General features: G+C 38.8%; 2 protein-coding genes across 10 annotated transcripts in view; one reads left to right on the forward strand and one right to left on the reverse strand.

Moving 5' to 3' along the window:
* The window catches only part of KAT6B (lysine acetyltransferase 6B), a 205,080-nt gene that overhangs the window by 20,535 nt on the left and 168,169 nt on the right, over nucleotides 1-16,376 (reverse strand). For all 9 annotated transcript variants that reach the window (XM_050803326.1, XM_050803325.1, XM_050803322.1 and 6 more), the window contains one exon: nucleotides 14,856-14,949. In XM_050803326.1, coding sequence (XP_050659283.1) covers nucleotides 14,856-14,949 — 94 coding nt within the window. The remainder of the gene's footprint in view (nucleotides 1-14,855; nucleotides 14,950-16,376) is intronic.
* CAMK2G (calcium/calmodulin dependent protein kinase II gamma) overlaps nucleotides 1-16,376 on the forward strand; it is a 1,229,125-nt gene that overhangs the window by 19,064 nt on the left and 1,193,685 nt on the right. The window lies entirely within an intron of this gene.

The raw sequence follows: 16,376 nt of genomic DNA on the forward strand, positions 1-16,376 counted from the left end.
ACTCCGAATTGAGGTGGGGGAGGATGGCCACTCCATAAAGAACTGTGTGATACCCTTCAAAGAGTTTCATTTCGTTAAACATTCAACTGAGGAGTATTTGTGAGTGTATGGTGTGCCACCACAACTGAGTTCCTGGTCTAGTGGATTAGAAGAATAAATTTTTTTTAATAAGATGACTACAAAATAGATTCATCCTTCAATTTCCTTGTTAGGAAAATGAGGTACCTGCCACACGATAAAATGATCATGGAATGAGAGATGTTATACTCTGTCAGTATCATTTATGCCCCAACTAAAATTGTTTGGAGAAGGCGAGAATTTTTAAAACTATGTTGACGTAAGAATAGCTTACCAAATTGTTGAAGTAACCAAATTGTTCACGAAGCCCATTGCCTATCACCAAGCTAAGTTAACGCTCTGATTTGTGACCGAGAGGCACTTTCAGTTAGGTGATGATAAAGCCCCGGTGCCATGGCCTTCGGCATGACAGAAATGAGAAAGGCACGCAGAGGAAGGCCCTCGTCTTTGACCTTTTAAATTTTCCACAGTTCAAACCACTTTTAAATTCTGGGATATTTTAGGAAGAATACATTTATTTTTAAAAATATAAAGATGAAGTAATTTGGCATTTTAAAATTATTTCCTCTCCTATAAGTAGGCAAAAGTCTACATTAGAGATTCATTAAAAAAAGAAATAGTTTTTGAAATAGAAAATAACATAATTGAAATAGAAGATAACTCACTTTTTCAGTTTTTACTAAAATAAAGCATTTTTAAATATCTGGCTCCCCCCAGGCTTGTTCCCCAACTTGGATAAAATTTTCATGTCTAAGTTACAAAATTCTGGTAACAAGAACTTACCATTGAAAGGCTTTAAGATGGCAAACTTGATTGAACACATATACACTTCAAATAAAGCATCTGCGCCAAACAAATGACTGCATGCACTTAAAATGCTTTACCTTTAAGACCATTCTCCTGCTGTGAAAACACTGCAATTGAATATTTGCCTTAACTAAATCACTAAATGCAAAAACTGAGACATCTTTTGCCTACTTTTATAGGTCTGAGGATCTATTGAGGCAGCTGAGATAGTTCATTCTAGTATCTAGTCATCTGATCTGGTCCAGCCCCACAGACGGACAGTGGAGGGTAAGAGAGGGGTTGTATTTACATAATCATGGCAGTATCACTGATTTCAGAACCAGGTTTGGGAGACAGGATGGTTGGAATAGCAACTTGCCTTTCCATTTGCTCTCCTACAAGCCCCCTAAAATGCTGTGTGTATATGTGGAAGGGAGTGTGTGTGTGTGTGTGTACCAGCTGTAATTTTTAAAAATAGGACAAAGTTATGTTGTAATTCCAATTCTGGATGATGAGCTTTCACACAGCAAACAAAAATACACAGCAAGATTGAAGAAAGAAAAAATGAGAATACAAATCTCCTTAGAAATTTTCTTTGTTTTCAAACAAAGTACATTTCAAAAGGGAATCTGTCAGTTTTTGAGATGACTTTCTAAAATCAAAGTATAGCCTATCACCTAATCTGACTGATCAACTACTGTTGGAAATGTAAGACAGAGAAACTGTTGCTAGTTGTCCTCAGGTTATCTAGACAAACAATCCCACTCCACTGATCTACTTTTCTTTTCGCTTATTTTTTATTTATCTCCCAAATGCTTTGAAACATGATTTGAGGTAAAAAGCCTCTGGAGGTCAATGGCTGTGTCGCCCCAGGGTTATTGCTGAGGCCCCTCTGAAGCTGTGCAGCACACAGGCACCCTAGGCAGCGGAGCTGAGGTGGGGGGGGGGGGGGGGGGGGGCACCAGACAAGTGGCTGGCTAGTTTGCCCAGGGACTTGGTGTCATGTAGGGACTTAGCTTTTTTTTTTTTTTTTTGAGAGGGAGTTTCTCTCTTGTTGCCCAGGCTGGAGTACAATGGCGTGATCTCAGCTCACGCAACCTCTGTCTCCCAGGTTCAAGGGATTATCCTGCCTCAGCCTCCCGAGTAGCTGGGATTACAGGCATGTACCACCACGCCTGGCTAATTTTGTATTTTTAGTAGAGACGGGGTTGCTCCATGTTAGTCAGGTTGGTCTCGAACTCCTGACCTCAGGTGATCTGCCCGCCTCAGCCTCCCAAACTGCTGAGATTACAGGCATGAGCCACTGCGCCCGGCCAGGGACTTAGCCTTTAATCTTAGGGAATCTTAAAGTCCAAATTGGCTATAGTAGATGTTAGCTGTTAGAAAAACAAAACACATATGCAATATCATCACCAGCAGTGTTAAAGATAGCAATGACTACCCCTTCGGTTATAGATGACACATTTCTCTGAGCCCCTGGAATGAGCTGCTGTTCTGTCCACTGTTTAGCTAAATTTGAGACTTAGCAACAATACATTAATATTAGCAGAGCTTCACCACAATATACTAATATTATCACCACGAGACTGTATATTATGTTAATCAAAGAATCTCCATTCCACTTTCAAAGGCTTGAAATGGTTTTGTGCTATGTCCAACAGTTGAGTGCCTACTAGGTACTAGGCACTTTTCCGGTTAGGTTGTATACAGACACTCTGTTTTCCAAATTTAATGAGAAAAAAAGCTCTGGGAGTTTAATTTGTTAGCTGGTATGCAACTGCTGAACGCAAGAACCACGAACTACGTAAATAACAGGAACTCAAATAGACATGTTAACAGCTAAAGTTCATTTTTTAAAAAATCAATTCAATATGCTACATTGCAAGGAATCAATCACACTGCAATCATCATTTACAAATCAAAGTACAACACACATACTCATGGGGGTATATACAACTAGGTAGAAGTGTGTGATTATGGACAAGTAGATTGAAACTGTAAATTATGTAACTGTCTCTTGTAATTACCCTGCTTGAGAACTGAAACAAACTTCCTGTATAATTTTGCAGGAGAATGGAGACTGAGATACAGAATTGCTTTTTAGTTGGTTTTAACCCTTCCACAGCTATTTAATTATGTGTGATGAGGTCAAAGAAAGTTTATGCTTAATTTATGAAAAATTGGCAGGGAGGTATTTCAAAGTAAATCCTCTAAAAAGCTTCCGATTATTAATTAAATCTGGTGATTTCTCTTCCTCTTCAAGGAATATTTATATAAATTATTAGGTAAAATAAACAATGTTTAAAACAAATTCACGGGCATCATTCATTTTATTTCCTCTCTAAAAACATTCATTACGTTCTATAAGTTTTTAACTGGATGCAACTGAAAAGCTACAGGGATGAAAGGCTGTCTTCAGAGGCATTTTCTGCTTCGGTAGAGAAAAATCTTATTAATGTCCTTAACTTCACGGAGAAAAGCTCCAACGCCGGGCGAACCCCAGGGCAGGACTCTTAGTCTACGAAGAGAGAATCACCCTCTTAAGAAGAAGGAAACCCGTTTTTCTCATAAATAGCAGAGCCTCAGTTCAGGACATTTTAAGTCATCCTAGCCTTTTTCTTCCCTTTCTTAAAAATCTAACTTTTAACATCTTTTCTCTAAGTTCTGTTTCTAGTGGCTAAAGATCTACCCCAAATTTTAGAACTGCTCAGCAACCAAGGAGGAGGAAAGGGCAGTTTTCCTGTACACATCTTACAGGGTCTGCTGGTGCTATTCTTCCCACAAAAAAAGAAAAATGGGAAAACAGTTCTCATGCTGCAGTGTCTCTTCTTTCTCTCCTCAGGCTCACAGTTAAATACCTTCTCTGTACTCCATCCTCACTCTGCATCGCCATTCCTTGTCCGAATCCTTCATTTCATCCTCATTCTGTTAATGCACAACCCTTCAATTATGTTTTTCTAAGTTTAAGAGTGAAAGTGAAATTTACAGGAATGCTGTTCTCTGATGAACTAGACTCTACACTTCAGAGGATTTGATTCAAGTAAATTTCAGTACATTTCCTTCACATAAAAATGGCTCTGCAAAGGCTGACATGGAGTTGATGCCCGTACACTAAATACTTGTACACTCAAGTTTTCATTTTCGAGCAGTCAAGGTGAAAACCGTGTCTCTCTTTAAAACATGACTAATAGGATGCCACCAATCGAGTAAGTTTCAGTTTTAAGAGTTACAAAAACCCAAGCGCTAAGATACCATAGGATGTCACCTCCCATTTTAAGATGATCACTTTCTAAAAAAACAAAAATAAAACACAGATACTGAAAATGACAAAAAACAAATATATGGCTTAATGGATTATTAGGCAACTGTCCTTGTAACTATCACTCAGGATCAAGAAAGAGAACTTTGCTGGCTACTCCAGAAAACCTTCTCTCTGCTCCAGCCAATCACCCCTTCTCTCTCATAAGTAACCACTAGACTGACTCTCACAATAATCTCTTGTTTTTTTTTATACTTTCATCACCAAAACAGCCCAGCCACTAGAATAGTCTTGCCTATTAAAATAAAAAAAAAATCTTAATGCCATTTTAATCTAGGAGTTCCACCTTCACCCCTTTCTTTTCCTTGTAATCTATCTGTGGATGAACTGGGGCCACTTGACCTATACTGTCCACACTCTGAGTTTTGCTGATCTCCTACTTGTACTGCAGCTCAGTATGCTCCTCTTTATTCTGTATCTCTTGCAAAATGGCAACTAGATCCAATGCTTGCTTGATAAGACTTGGGTTCAATCCACTGGCAAGACTACAAATATCCTTGATCAGAAGATACATAATTTCTGGTTGTCCTTTTTGCAACAGTTGTTTTTGTTCATTGTCTACATCCATTAATTCACAGTGGTGGTGGGGATTACAAAACGGTTATATTTTAATTCTGTCATTTTCTTTTCTTCTTTTTTTTTTTTGAGATGGAGTCTCACTCTGTCGCCCAGGCTGGAGTGCAGTGGCGCGATCTCGGCTCACTGCAACCTCTGCCTCCCGGGTTCACACCATTCTCCTGCCTCAGCCTCCCGAGCAGCTGGGACTACAGGCGCATGCCACCACACCCAGCTAATTTTTTGTATTTTAGTAGAGACAGGGTTTCACCATGTTGCCCAGGCTGGTCATGAACTCCTGAACTCAGGCAATCCGCCCGCCTCGGCCTCCCAAAGTGCTCAGATTGCAGGTGTAAACCACTGTGCATTTTATTTTCATTGGTTAGCTGGAATATGTTTATAAAAAGATGTTTCTGGCCAGGTGCGGCAGCTCATGCCTATAATCCTACCACTTTGGGAAGCCAAGGCAAGTGGATCGCTTGGGCCCAGGAGTTCAAGACCATTCTGGACAACGTAAAGAGACTACAGAAAATGAAAAAATTAGCTGGGCATGGTGGTGTTTACCTGTAGTCCCAGTTACTCAGGAGGCTGAGGTGGGAGGATCTCCTGAGTCTAGGAGGTTGAGGCTGCAGTAAGCTGAGGTCGCACCACTGCACTATAGCCTGGGTGACAGAGCAAGACCCTGTCTCAAAAAAATTTTAAAAATTTAAAAAATAAAATGATGTTTCCCCTCCTTTACTACTTGATTACTTCACTGTACAGTTTATATAAGAAAGGCAGGATAAATGCTTTAATTATATTTTTTGCGGTTTTCAAGATAATAAACTGGTTCCTATTATCCTCTAAATCAGTTTGTTTTTAAATATCATTATGAACTTATGAATTTAAACATTTGATAAGTTGCAATAAATTGCAATTTTTTATCTTTATTATTATATTTATTATCTGGTCAGAGCCTCTTCAAATTGACTCCTAAGTCTTTTTGACATGACCCTAACAATTTTTGCTTCCTTGCTGTCTAGTATGACAAGCATGACTTTTGTTTTGTTTACAGAAATAACTCTTCGACTTCATTTAAAATGATGACTGTATTTGCCCCAGAAAAGGACATATGCAAATTTATTGTGGAGAGTGATGTCCACCTGTATTATATTTTCTCATGATTTCAGCAACACCTTTTCGTACCTTCTGCTGTGTAATTGTGCTACATATTTATTTCCATGTGGACAAATGGTTACGTGTGAAACTGAATTGCTTTTAATCCACTCAACCATTTTTATACACTTTAGAAACATTAATTTAAAACAATTTTGCTGAAAAAAAGAGTTCCTCTATGATGTTAACTCAAAGCAGGACTCCATATAAATAATTACAAAACAGAGGTTTTTATATTGGTAAACATGAAAATGTAGCATGAATATTAGGGTACAAACATGCTAACCACAATCCCTCTGTGGGGGAGAAAAAAAATCAGATTCCTAACTAGTATTTTCCTAAACAATTCTAAACAAGTTAAGGAAAACCTTCTGTTTTACCCAATATGAAGTTATATTTAAAAACAAACAAACACAACACCAACAACCAACCAACCAACGAACCAAAAAACTACCTTACAACCAGCTGAAGTCATAAATATGTTGTTTAGGGCCAGGCGTGGTGGCTCATGCCTGTAATCCCCAGCACTTTGGGAGGCTGAGGTGGGTGGTTCGCTTTTACTCAGCAGTTTGAGACCAGCCTGGGCAACATGACAAAACCCTGTCTCTACTAAAAAATACAAAAATTACCCGGGCATGGTGGTGCGTGCCTGTGATCCCAGCTACTCAGGAGACTAAGGCAGGAGAACTGCTTGAACCCGGGAGGCAGAGGCTGCAGTGAGCTGAGATCGTGCCACTGCACTTCTGCCTGGGCGACAGAGCAGGACTCAGTCTCAAAAAAAAAAAAAAAAAAAGAAAAAAAAGAAAAAGAAAACGAAATACCATCATGAGAGGGGTAAGTGCAGGCAAACTTTTATCTTAGAATATTCTATCTCAAACATAATGTCTCTATTACAAGCTGGAAAATATGTTCAAGGGGGAATAGAGCTCCTGAAACCCAAACCAGGTATAGCACTAATTTCAGCCAAGCAGAGCAAAATCTTTCTTGATCTTGTTTTAACAATGGGTCAGGGCACAGTGGCTCACACCTGTAATTCCAGTGCCTTGGGAGGCTGAGGCAGGAGGAGAGCTTGAAGCCAGGAGTTTGAAACCAGCCTAGGCAAAAAAGCAAGAGCCTGTCTCTACCTGACCCCCCACCTCTCCCCGGGAAAACAGTCGGGAATGGTGGCATGTGCCTGTAATCCCAGCTACTTGGGAGGCTGACATGGGCGGATCACTTGAGCTCAGGAGTTCAGCGCTGCAGTGAGCTATGATCAGGCCACTGTACTCCAGCCTGGGTGACAGAGTGAGACCCAGTCTTAAAAGAGAAGAGAAGAGAAAAATGTGAAAATGTGTCTCTTCCATATATCTTAACTGGGTAAATGGAAAATAGAGTTGGAAGCATTTCCTCCTCTGCACTGCCACAGCCTCTCTCACATTTGAAACTGCAGGGCTGGGAAGAATTTTGTGTCTGATGCTCTACTACCCTATGGGCAAGGACTAAATCATTCATCCTTATATCCTCATCACCTAGACCATCCCTGGCACAGTGTATTTAAAGCATGTTTGCTGAAAGATGGGACGAAGGGATAAATAAAGTGTAAAAAACAAAGACTGAGAGGAAGTCTGAGTTTAAGCACTACTGGTCAAAAGCTAGCTGGATGTATCTGGCAGGTGTTGACACTCATACAAAGAAGTGGATGAACTAGACTCAGGCATGCACTGATTTCCCCCAACAATCCTTTATTGTGTATCCTCTATGTGCTAGCCACTGTGCTCATGGCTTGGAGTTTAGCAATGACCAAGTCCCTGCCCTCTTGACGGTCCCACTAAGGTTTCATTTTGTTCCAGTTACCGCTGAAGATTAGGTTATTCTCATCCCAATTATTTGAATGGAATTTGTCCAGTAGTGGGTTTCAAAATGACTCATTGCAAATGCCAGTCAATGTTAGAAATCCAAACAGACAAAAAATTTGTTTGAAAAAAAAAACAAACAAACAACCACCTGCATGCCAAAACTCGAAAAAATTCTGAGCTATGTAAGGCAAAACACTAGCTTTCAGAAAAAAAGAGAGAGACTGCAGACCGTATGTTTCATATTTACAATGTTTTCATTGAGGCAATGAATACAAACTATTCTATAAGAGCTATTTATTTGCTCTTATTTATGACAAGCTTAGCTTAAAAAAAGATACACAAATAAATCGTTAGCCGCACTGTCTCATGCAACTCATTTCAATGCATTCAGCAGCCGTCAACCTCTGAATAAATCACTGAGAGCTCAATTTTCAACCTTGATGTTATCTTTAGCATATTAAAACATATTGTACTTCAGACCAATGTAATAAAACAGTAATGGCAAAAGCTTTTAGTGAAACATATTATAATGAGAAAATAAGGAAAAATAGCCATTTTCCTTATTATATTACAGACTAGAATCCTATTAAAATAAATGTCATCATTATACTTGAGTACATAGGTCAAAACGTGTCTTCCAAAACCCAGCGAAAGCCCAAGGATATAGCTGCTGGTCCAGTATTTTCCAACAAGTGTCATGGGGGTGAAGGTGGGAGGCTCCTTGTCTTAGAAAAGGCTATGAAGTACTTGAGCACCATTTCAAAAGCATAACTTATTATTCCTTAATGACTGCCTTGACTGCACTCACCCAGGAGCTGCTGGGAAGGCTAAGCAGAGGAAGCTTTCTTGACAGCTTCTTATGGCTAAAGCTGGAATTTTCCTTTCAAAATAAATGCAATCAAGAAATGAATTATCTGATAAGAGAAAAAGTAAGGAAAAGATAAGTGTCTCTTCAACCAGCTATGTACAAATGTGGATTATGTCACAGCTCTGCTTTCTCCGCCAAAGGTTTAGAGCAGACAGTGACATCTTTCTGATGCAACTGAAATGATCTTAAGATAGAGGCTGCATTTCAGCAAAAGTACCAGACCTCGAAAGAAGACAGGGCATACCTGGCATCATTTGGGAGTAAGTAAACCAGTGCTGATGGTTTATGTTCTAATAAAATAAAATTCTCCCTAAGAATCACACACAAGAAGGGAAAGCACATTTTAAAAGTTCTTCCCGTCATAATTTAACATTTGTTCAACAATTAAGAACCTACTAAGTGCCACGCTCTTCTAGAAGATCAGACTGCAGCAAAAAGCAAAGTCCACACTCTCATGAAGTTTACTTTTGATAAAAGACATGGGCAATCAACAATAAATACAGTCATGCACATACACGGATGCACATACACGGATATAAATATGCATGCTATCCAAGTTCTGTCCTCTGAGAGGGCTAGAAGCAGTGACACCCAAGTAGCCATGGGCACATTTAAGTGATCAGAACTTGGTTTCCTTCTTTTTTTTTTTTAAGGCAAAGTCTTCCTCTTTCACCCAGACTAGAGTGCAGTGGCACAATCTCAGCTCACTGCAACCTCCACCTCCCGGGTTCAAGCAATTCTCTGCCTCAGCCTCCCAAGTAGCTGGAACTACAGGCACCCGCCGCCATGCCCGGCTAATTTTTGTGTCTTTTTGTAGAGACAGGGTTTCACTATGTTGGCCAGGCTGGTCTTGAACTCCTGGCCTCAAGAGATCCGCCTGCCTCGGCCTCCCAAAGTGCTGGGATTATAGGCATGAGCCACTGTGCCTGGCCCAGATCCCGGTTCCTAAATACTGTTCTCCACCATAAGGAACCAAGGCTCTTGGGAGAAATGGATGATTCCAGCGCTGGCTTAAGAAAAGGATAAGCTAAATCTGGAACATCATGCTGTGGCAGAAAGGAAGAATCCACAGGACGGAAGCATGTGGAAAAGGCACAAGAACCCACTTGAAACATTTGCTGCTAAATAAATCCAGGACAACTTGATGTTTGGGGAACATAAAAATCAATCATGGTAATGACAAGATATAACCTACAGAATAAAATTAAAACCCAAAATTATACCAAAAAAATTAAATAAATGGGGAAAAAGAAACAATTCTTCCTTATAGAATGCCAATTAGTAAGTTGTAGAAAGAATGAAATTAGAAAATTACCATTTGGTAATTATCATAGTAATAATTATTTTAGATAAGAGCCATAAGTGAAGGTAAAAGTAGGAGGTGAAAATTGGATGAGAATTGATATTTATATAATCCCAAAGTATCTTCTCACCAGACACTTACTGATTACAAAGCGAAAAATGGTAATTTCACAGTGAAGAAGCCTGGCAGGTACCACCTAAACCCAGTGATGAGACAAATGTATTATCATATGATCCTGATGAAATGCACTGGGGAGGACATACGGTCACTTCTATGGTATTCCTGCCAAAAAATGTACAGCCTAAATCTAACTGTGAAGACACATCAGATAAACCCAAATTGAAGCACATCATACAAAGTAAGTGGGTTGTATGCTTCAAAAATACCAAAATCATGGAAAACACAAAGCAAAGCAAAACAAAACAAAAAAACAGGTACTATTCCAGATTAAAGGAGGCTCCAGGGACATAACTACATACTCCACGTGATCCTGGAGATTTTTTTTTTTTTTCCCTCTAGAAAGAACATCAGTATAAACTGGTAAAATTTAAAATTTGAACAATGCGCAGAGATTACTTTAATATCTTGATTTTAATAATTTGTATTATGGCTATATATGAGAGCATCGTTGTGGAAAAACACTGTAATATTTAGGGATAAAGGTGCCACATGTCTTCAACTTACTCTCAAATGATTCTGAAAAGAAAATATGAGAGAGAGAGAGAGAAACAAAGGGAAAGATTGAAAATAATAGAGCAGAAAACAGACGTGATAAAATGTGAATATGTGCAACAATGTATGGGAAATTGTGGTATTATTCTTAGAGCTTTTCTCTAAGTCTGAAATTATTTCAAAATTAAAGAAAAAAATAGTGAGATGCATAAGGCACTGCTGGCAGCCCCTGCAGCAGAAGCAGTCCAGGGCTTGGGAGGGAGCACTCTGGGGCCCCAGGGCTCAGCAGTGGCTGGGAGAAGAAGAGCTCCTTGCCTTGTCGGTGTAAGGCTCTGAAGTAGGAACTGCAAATGTTTTGTGGGCAAGGGAGTTCTCTGCACGTCTGGTGGGGATGGAGGGAGAGAGAGATAGAAAGACTTTACAGACAGAGATGGGGAAGACTTTCAAATTTTCTGATTGAGAAAGGGAATCCTAGAATTCAAAAGAAAGGAATGTGTTCTCAACCAATCCATGATAGTCACTCTCTCCTCCACCCATTCCAGTTGTGGGCAAAGAGTCATAAAACCCACTAGGGAGTTTATGAGCAAATTGGGAGTTGGTGCCCTTTAGTCACTCTGGCCAAACTCTGCAAATGGCCTCCTCGGGAGCCTTGTTCTGACAAATCCCAGAGAAGCTGTTCTAGGAAGTGACAGACAAATGACTCATTCTGCAAGCAGCACATGGTCCCATGGATGACCATTCCACCTCACTCGGCTGCCCTGAAGAACAGTGTTCAAAGCACTGCATTTGCAGTTCTTTATACAGATAGTCCCTGGCTTACAATGGTTCAACTTTACTAAGGTATGAAAGCAACACCATTCAGTAAAAACCATACCTGATCATTTCCTGGGCTAGCCATATGTGGTACAACACTCTTACATGAGATACTCAACACTTTATTATGAAATTGGCTTTGTGTTGGATGATTTTGCCCAACTGTGGGGTAATGTAAATGTTCTAAGCACATTTAAAGTCCAGGCTAAGCTATGATGGTTGGTGGATTAAGTGTATTAAATGTATTTTTAATTAATGATATTTTCACTTTATGATGGGTTTATCAGCCCATAGCCCCACTGTAAGTCCAGGAGCATGTATATATACACAATGCATTACATTCCACTCACATCTGTGATCAAGTGTGCAAGTGGGCAGCTATATCTCTCTCCCTGCTTGTGTCTTGTTTCAGCTTACTAAACTGGCAATTATAAAGATCTACCTGATTTACAACCTCATTTGACTTACTGAAAATACATCCCTGACTAAAAGACCCCAGGCTCATGTACAAAACAGAAATAAAATAAAGATAACCATTAAAAGGTCCTTTAAAAAACCAGAGCAGATTTTATAAAACCTGTAACCCTAGTTAGCTTTCTATACTGGGCTCCAAATTATGAGGTCAAAAATGATCATGAGAGGTCATGTGACTCACCCCTACCTTCAAAGGCTGTATTTCAATCATTCTGGAAAGATATTTATCTACTATTACTTTAAGTAACTTCCAAGAGAAGGTGCTATTAATTTCTTCAGCAGCCTACTCTATCTTCCTTAAAACTTTTATAGCCAAGAAATTCTTTTGGTTTTAAATTGAATTTCTATTGGGTTTACACCAGTTCGCATTTTCTTTGAGTGCTATAAAATTCTTCCCCTAGTCTCCTCTTCTCTGAGGGAATAACACCAATCCCTTTTCAACTTTATTCAGATGTTTCACCGCACTTCTTAAACCCACTCCAGCAGGGGCAATGCTAAGTGTACAGGAAAGAGAAAATCAACAACCACGCCCTCAGCACAGCTTTGCCTGGTCACATCCTGGTAGACAGCATTCATCAAGGTTTCAATGTGTTCTGTAGTTTTAAACTACAAGGTAGATTTTAATAACAGTTTTCACTAAAATGGTTTAAAAAAAGACATAGCATTTGAAGATAATGTATTTGTTACCCAGATTGTTTTCTTATGTAGAAGGCCTTAGTGCCAGATCATGCTGTACAAATAAGATGCTACTGAATTTTGAGCTTGAACTTTTACCTAGTAAGTACCAGTTCCTTTTTAATTTTAGGTAGACAATTATTGTGGACAGCAAACATATCAATTTGGAAATTTAGTTTATATCAATAAAATTTAATTTATACCATCTAATACATATTATTATATAGGAAACTGTACTACTGGATACAGAGAAGTTGGAAGTATGACACCTCCATCAATAATTATCACAAAAGGGTGAATAGAGTGTGTGATACCATATACAATATGGGACCAATAAATGTATGAGATAAAATTCCAGGAGGTGGGATCAAAAAGCAGAGATACTTGAGCTGGCTTGTAACAATGGGCAGGATTTTGAACAGACAGAGACTAGGAAAGGATTAGGTGATCACTTCAAGGAAGGGACTGCATGGACAAAAAAATGGAGGTATAGGACCATGCTCAGACTATTTGAGAAAAAGGAGATTAGTAGATGAAAAAGCCTAAAGGACAGGCTGGAACTAGATGTTGGAAGACGTTAAATATTGAGCTAAGGAGTTTGCCTTATTCTGTAGGCATACAGATATGACCAAAAATTTAAGGCTTGAATGGCTGCTATGCACACCAGAAACTATATTTACGGACTACTTATGAATGGAAGACACACAAAACTAGAGAACAAGATAAATGGTTTTGCCCTCAGAAATGATTACAGCTAGGACTCTATAAAAATAAAAATGGTACACTGCATTTGGTAAGATGGCCCTCCTTGGGATTACTGGTTTCATGGATAACTAGGTCAGGAAAGTATAGATAAGACTAGGGTAATCAATCAATAACTAAAAATATTATCTAAAAATGGAAAAATAATCAAAATTTTTCTTTTAAAAGAATCACATTCTTCAATGTCAATAAATTATATAAATCAGTCAAAACTGCTATTCAGTTATTTTACACTTTAATCAGACATTAATCTTTACAATACCTGACAATATAGATTTAGATTCACTGTATTTCTTCATGGTTTTCTGTGAGAACATTTACATTGTGGTTTTTGCATCTGATATAGCTGACGAACATTGTGCAAAGTCCTAAATTTTCCTCCTTTCAGTTAACAAGCAGATAAACTGCAATCTGGTAATCAAGAAGCACCTGGTTCCTAGTGACAGATTTATTTTTATTTATTTATTTTTTTTGAGACAGAGTCTCTCGTTCTGTCGCCCAGGCTGGAGTGCAGTGACACCATCTCAGCTCACTGCAACTTCCACCTCCTGGGTTCAAGTTAATCTCCTGCCTCAGCCTCCCCAGTAGCTGGGAGTACAGGCGTGTGCCACCACGTCCAGCTAATTTTTGTATTTATTTTTCAGTAGAGATGGGGTTTTACCATGTGGGCCAGGATGGTCTCAATCTCTTGATCTTGTGATCCACCTGCCTCGGCCTCCCAAAGTGCGGGATTACAGGCATGAGCTACCACGCCTGGCCAATGACAGATTTTTACATGACCAGAAATGACTATTATCATGGGATATCTGGTCATCATGTTATCTAGATATTTTGAATCAATTCTCCAAATGTACCCCTAACACAACATTTACACATCCAGTATCATATAAACAAGGAAAAAAACAAACTACCAATTTTTAAAAACATTATCCGTGTGCGTACTTTTATATATTATTCTGGTTTTAACAGAGAAGGCTCAGAAGATATGAGTGCATATAAGATAAATATTTCTTGGGAAACCTCTAGATACAAACACTGTATTAATTTCCGTAATAGAAAAGGGAAATTAACAAAACAAGGTAAGAGTTATTTCTACTAGCAAGGCCCAGGACAGGCTGCCTAGAAAATTATTTTTCTAAATGGAAATATACCTTTTCTGCTTTGCACTGTACAAGATTATAGGCAAAATTTTAGAGAGCTGAAAATCCTTTCAAATAATACTTCCTTTAGCTTTAATCACGAATAATTGCCTCTTTTGGTGCTAATGAGCATGAGCACCACAAAATGGAATGTAATTCTGTCGGTTCATTCAGGGTAATGGCTTTGTGCATGAGGCCCGCTGCCGAGAGATCTAGTCTCAATTTCCTAGAGTACAATCACTGAGCAGCAGCACATTTTTCACTTGAGGAAGATGTTCTAACCTATGTAAATATAAATAGAAAACTCATTATCTATTGATAAAAACAACAATGCAGGTTAAATAAAGTTTTATGTGTTACTGTTTCCTGTAACAGCCATCAGCCTCCTGGATCATGAAAGTAAATAAAGTACTTCACTTACTGAAATCAATGAGAAACCGTCCAAATCCTTGCCTTTGGTGCTGGGGCATGATCATTATGCAGGAGACATTATACTTCTGCTGGCAAAGCTTTTCCTGAGGGAAGGAGAAACAGATCAAGTATGTCAGAGCCCTGCTGAAGTGGGCAATTCCCTGCACCTGCCATTGTCCTTGTAAAACTGTCCACTAAAGAAAGCCAATGGGTTAGGTCAGGATCAAGCAGAAAAATCCTACTATATTAATCAATCAAACTATCAACTAACAACAAACCATCGACTCTGGCATGCCTCTCAACTACATCTTTATTCTTGAAAGTGAGTGCCATAAAATATGCATAAAGAATCCAAGGAAATATGAACCAAATAAAACAGAATACAGACAGTATAAAAGAAATGCTTTCCTTGCTCAAATAACTTCAGAGATAGAGAAAATAACATCCCAGGGAGTCACCCAGTGGAGTAAGTTAGGATTTAGCCAGCTATCTTGCTAAATATAATAATAATCTACAACTCTGCAACAGCAATCTGTCTTCTGCCTTTTGGCAAATGCCCCAGTGAAACTAAAACAGTATCTGTGTGGGTAGATGTGCACAAATATATTTCTCCTATGAATAAAAAGTCAATGTAAAAAGCTAGAGAAATAATTAATCTGCATTTCAAACCAGGAAAACAAAACAAAATGAAACAAAAAGACAACAAGAAACCCTAAAGCCTCCAAACAAAGGTTAGACCAAAATACTACCAAACAGTTTGAAACCAGGAGGAAGATTGGATAGAACATGGTAAGAAACAGCTCTTACAGTTAAAGAAGAACTTGGCAACTTTCATGGGATGTGGCATCAGGGCAGCATTTTTTTATTCAGAGTACACAGAAGTTGCCAAAACCTACACAGAGATCTGGAAAAGGCTTTTGAGGTCATGGATGCTCTGGCCAAATATAAACCACAAATAAGACTGACCACAAATGGTACCAACCACATCAAAGTTTTACTTCAGAACGCCCAGATCTTTAATGAACCAATTTGAAAGATCACAGGAGATGGTTGTGGAAAAAACCCTACAGGGCAGAATTGAATATTTCTTTGTGAAAAAGATGCATTCCCAACTTTTGCACATTTGTAGTTGTCTATGGAGCCGCTAAAAAATGAGGAGGAAGCAATGTGTGTCAGTTCTCCTAAGAAGATGAATTGTCCCTCACTGGATGTGCACATCAATGGCAAAGGTTCAAGTAATTCGTCTATTTTGCAAAGTTAGACAAATAGGTCACTCTCTCTAAAAAGAAATGTACTCTGGGTTAAGAGAATTCATCCTTGATGCCATTCCCTTCTTTGTCCAGAACCATTTCCACCTTTCAGAGTTTTTTGAGATCCAATATAGTAGTGATCTTTCTTCCCCCGCCTCGCAACTTAACGCGTTACTACAGCTAAATTCTAAGCTATGAATAAAATAACTACTACTTCTTTCCTTTCTGTTTACAGCCATCTATTATGTGCTTGGAAAGTCATATGCATGTAACAATTTGCA

Source organism: Macaca thibetana, chromosome 9 (assembly GCF_024542745.1).
Source record: "Macaca thibetana thibetana isolate TM-01 chromosome 9, ASM2454274v1, whole genome shotgun sequence".
NCBI lineage: Eukaryota > Metazoa > Chordata > Mammalia > Primates > Cercopithecidae > Macaca > Macaca thibetana.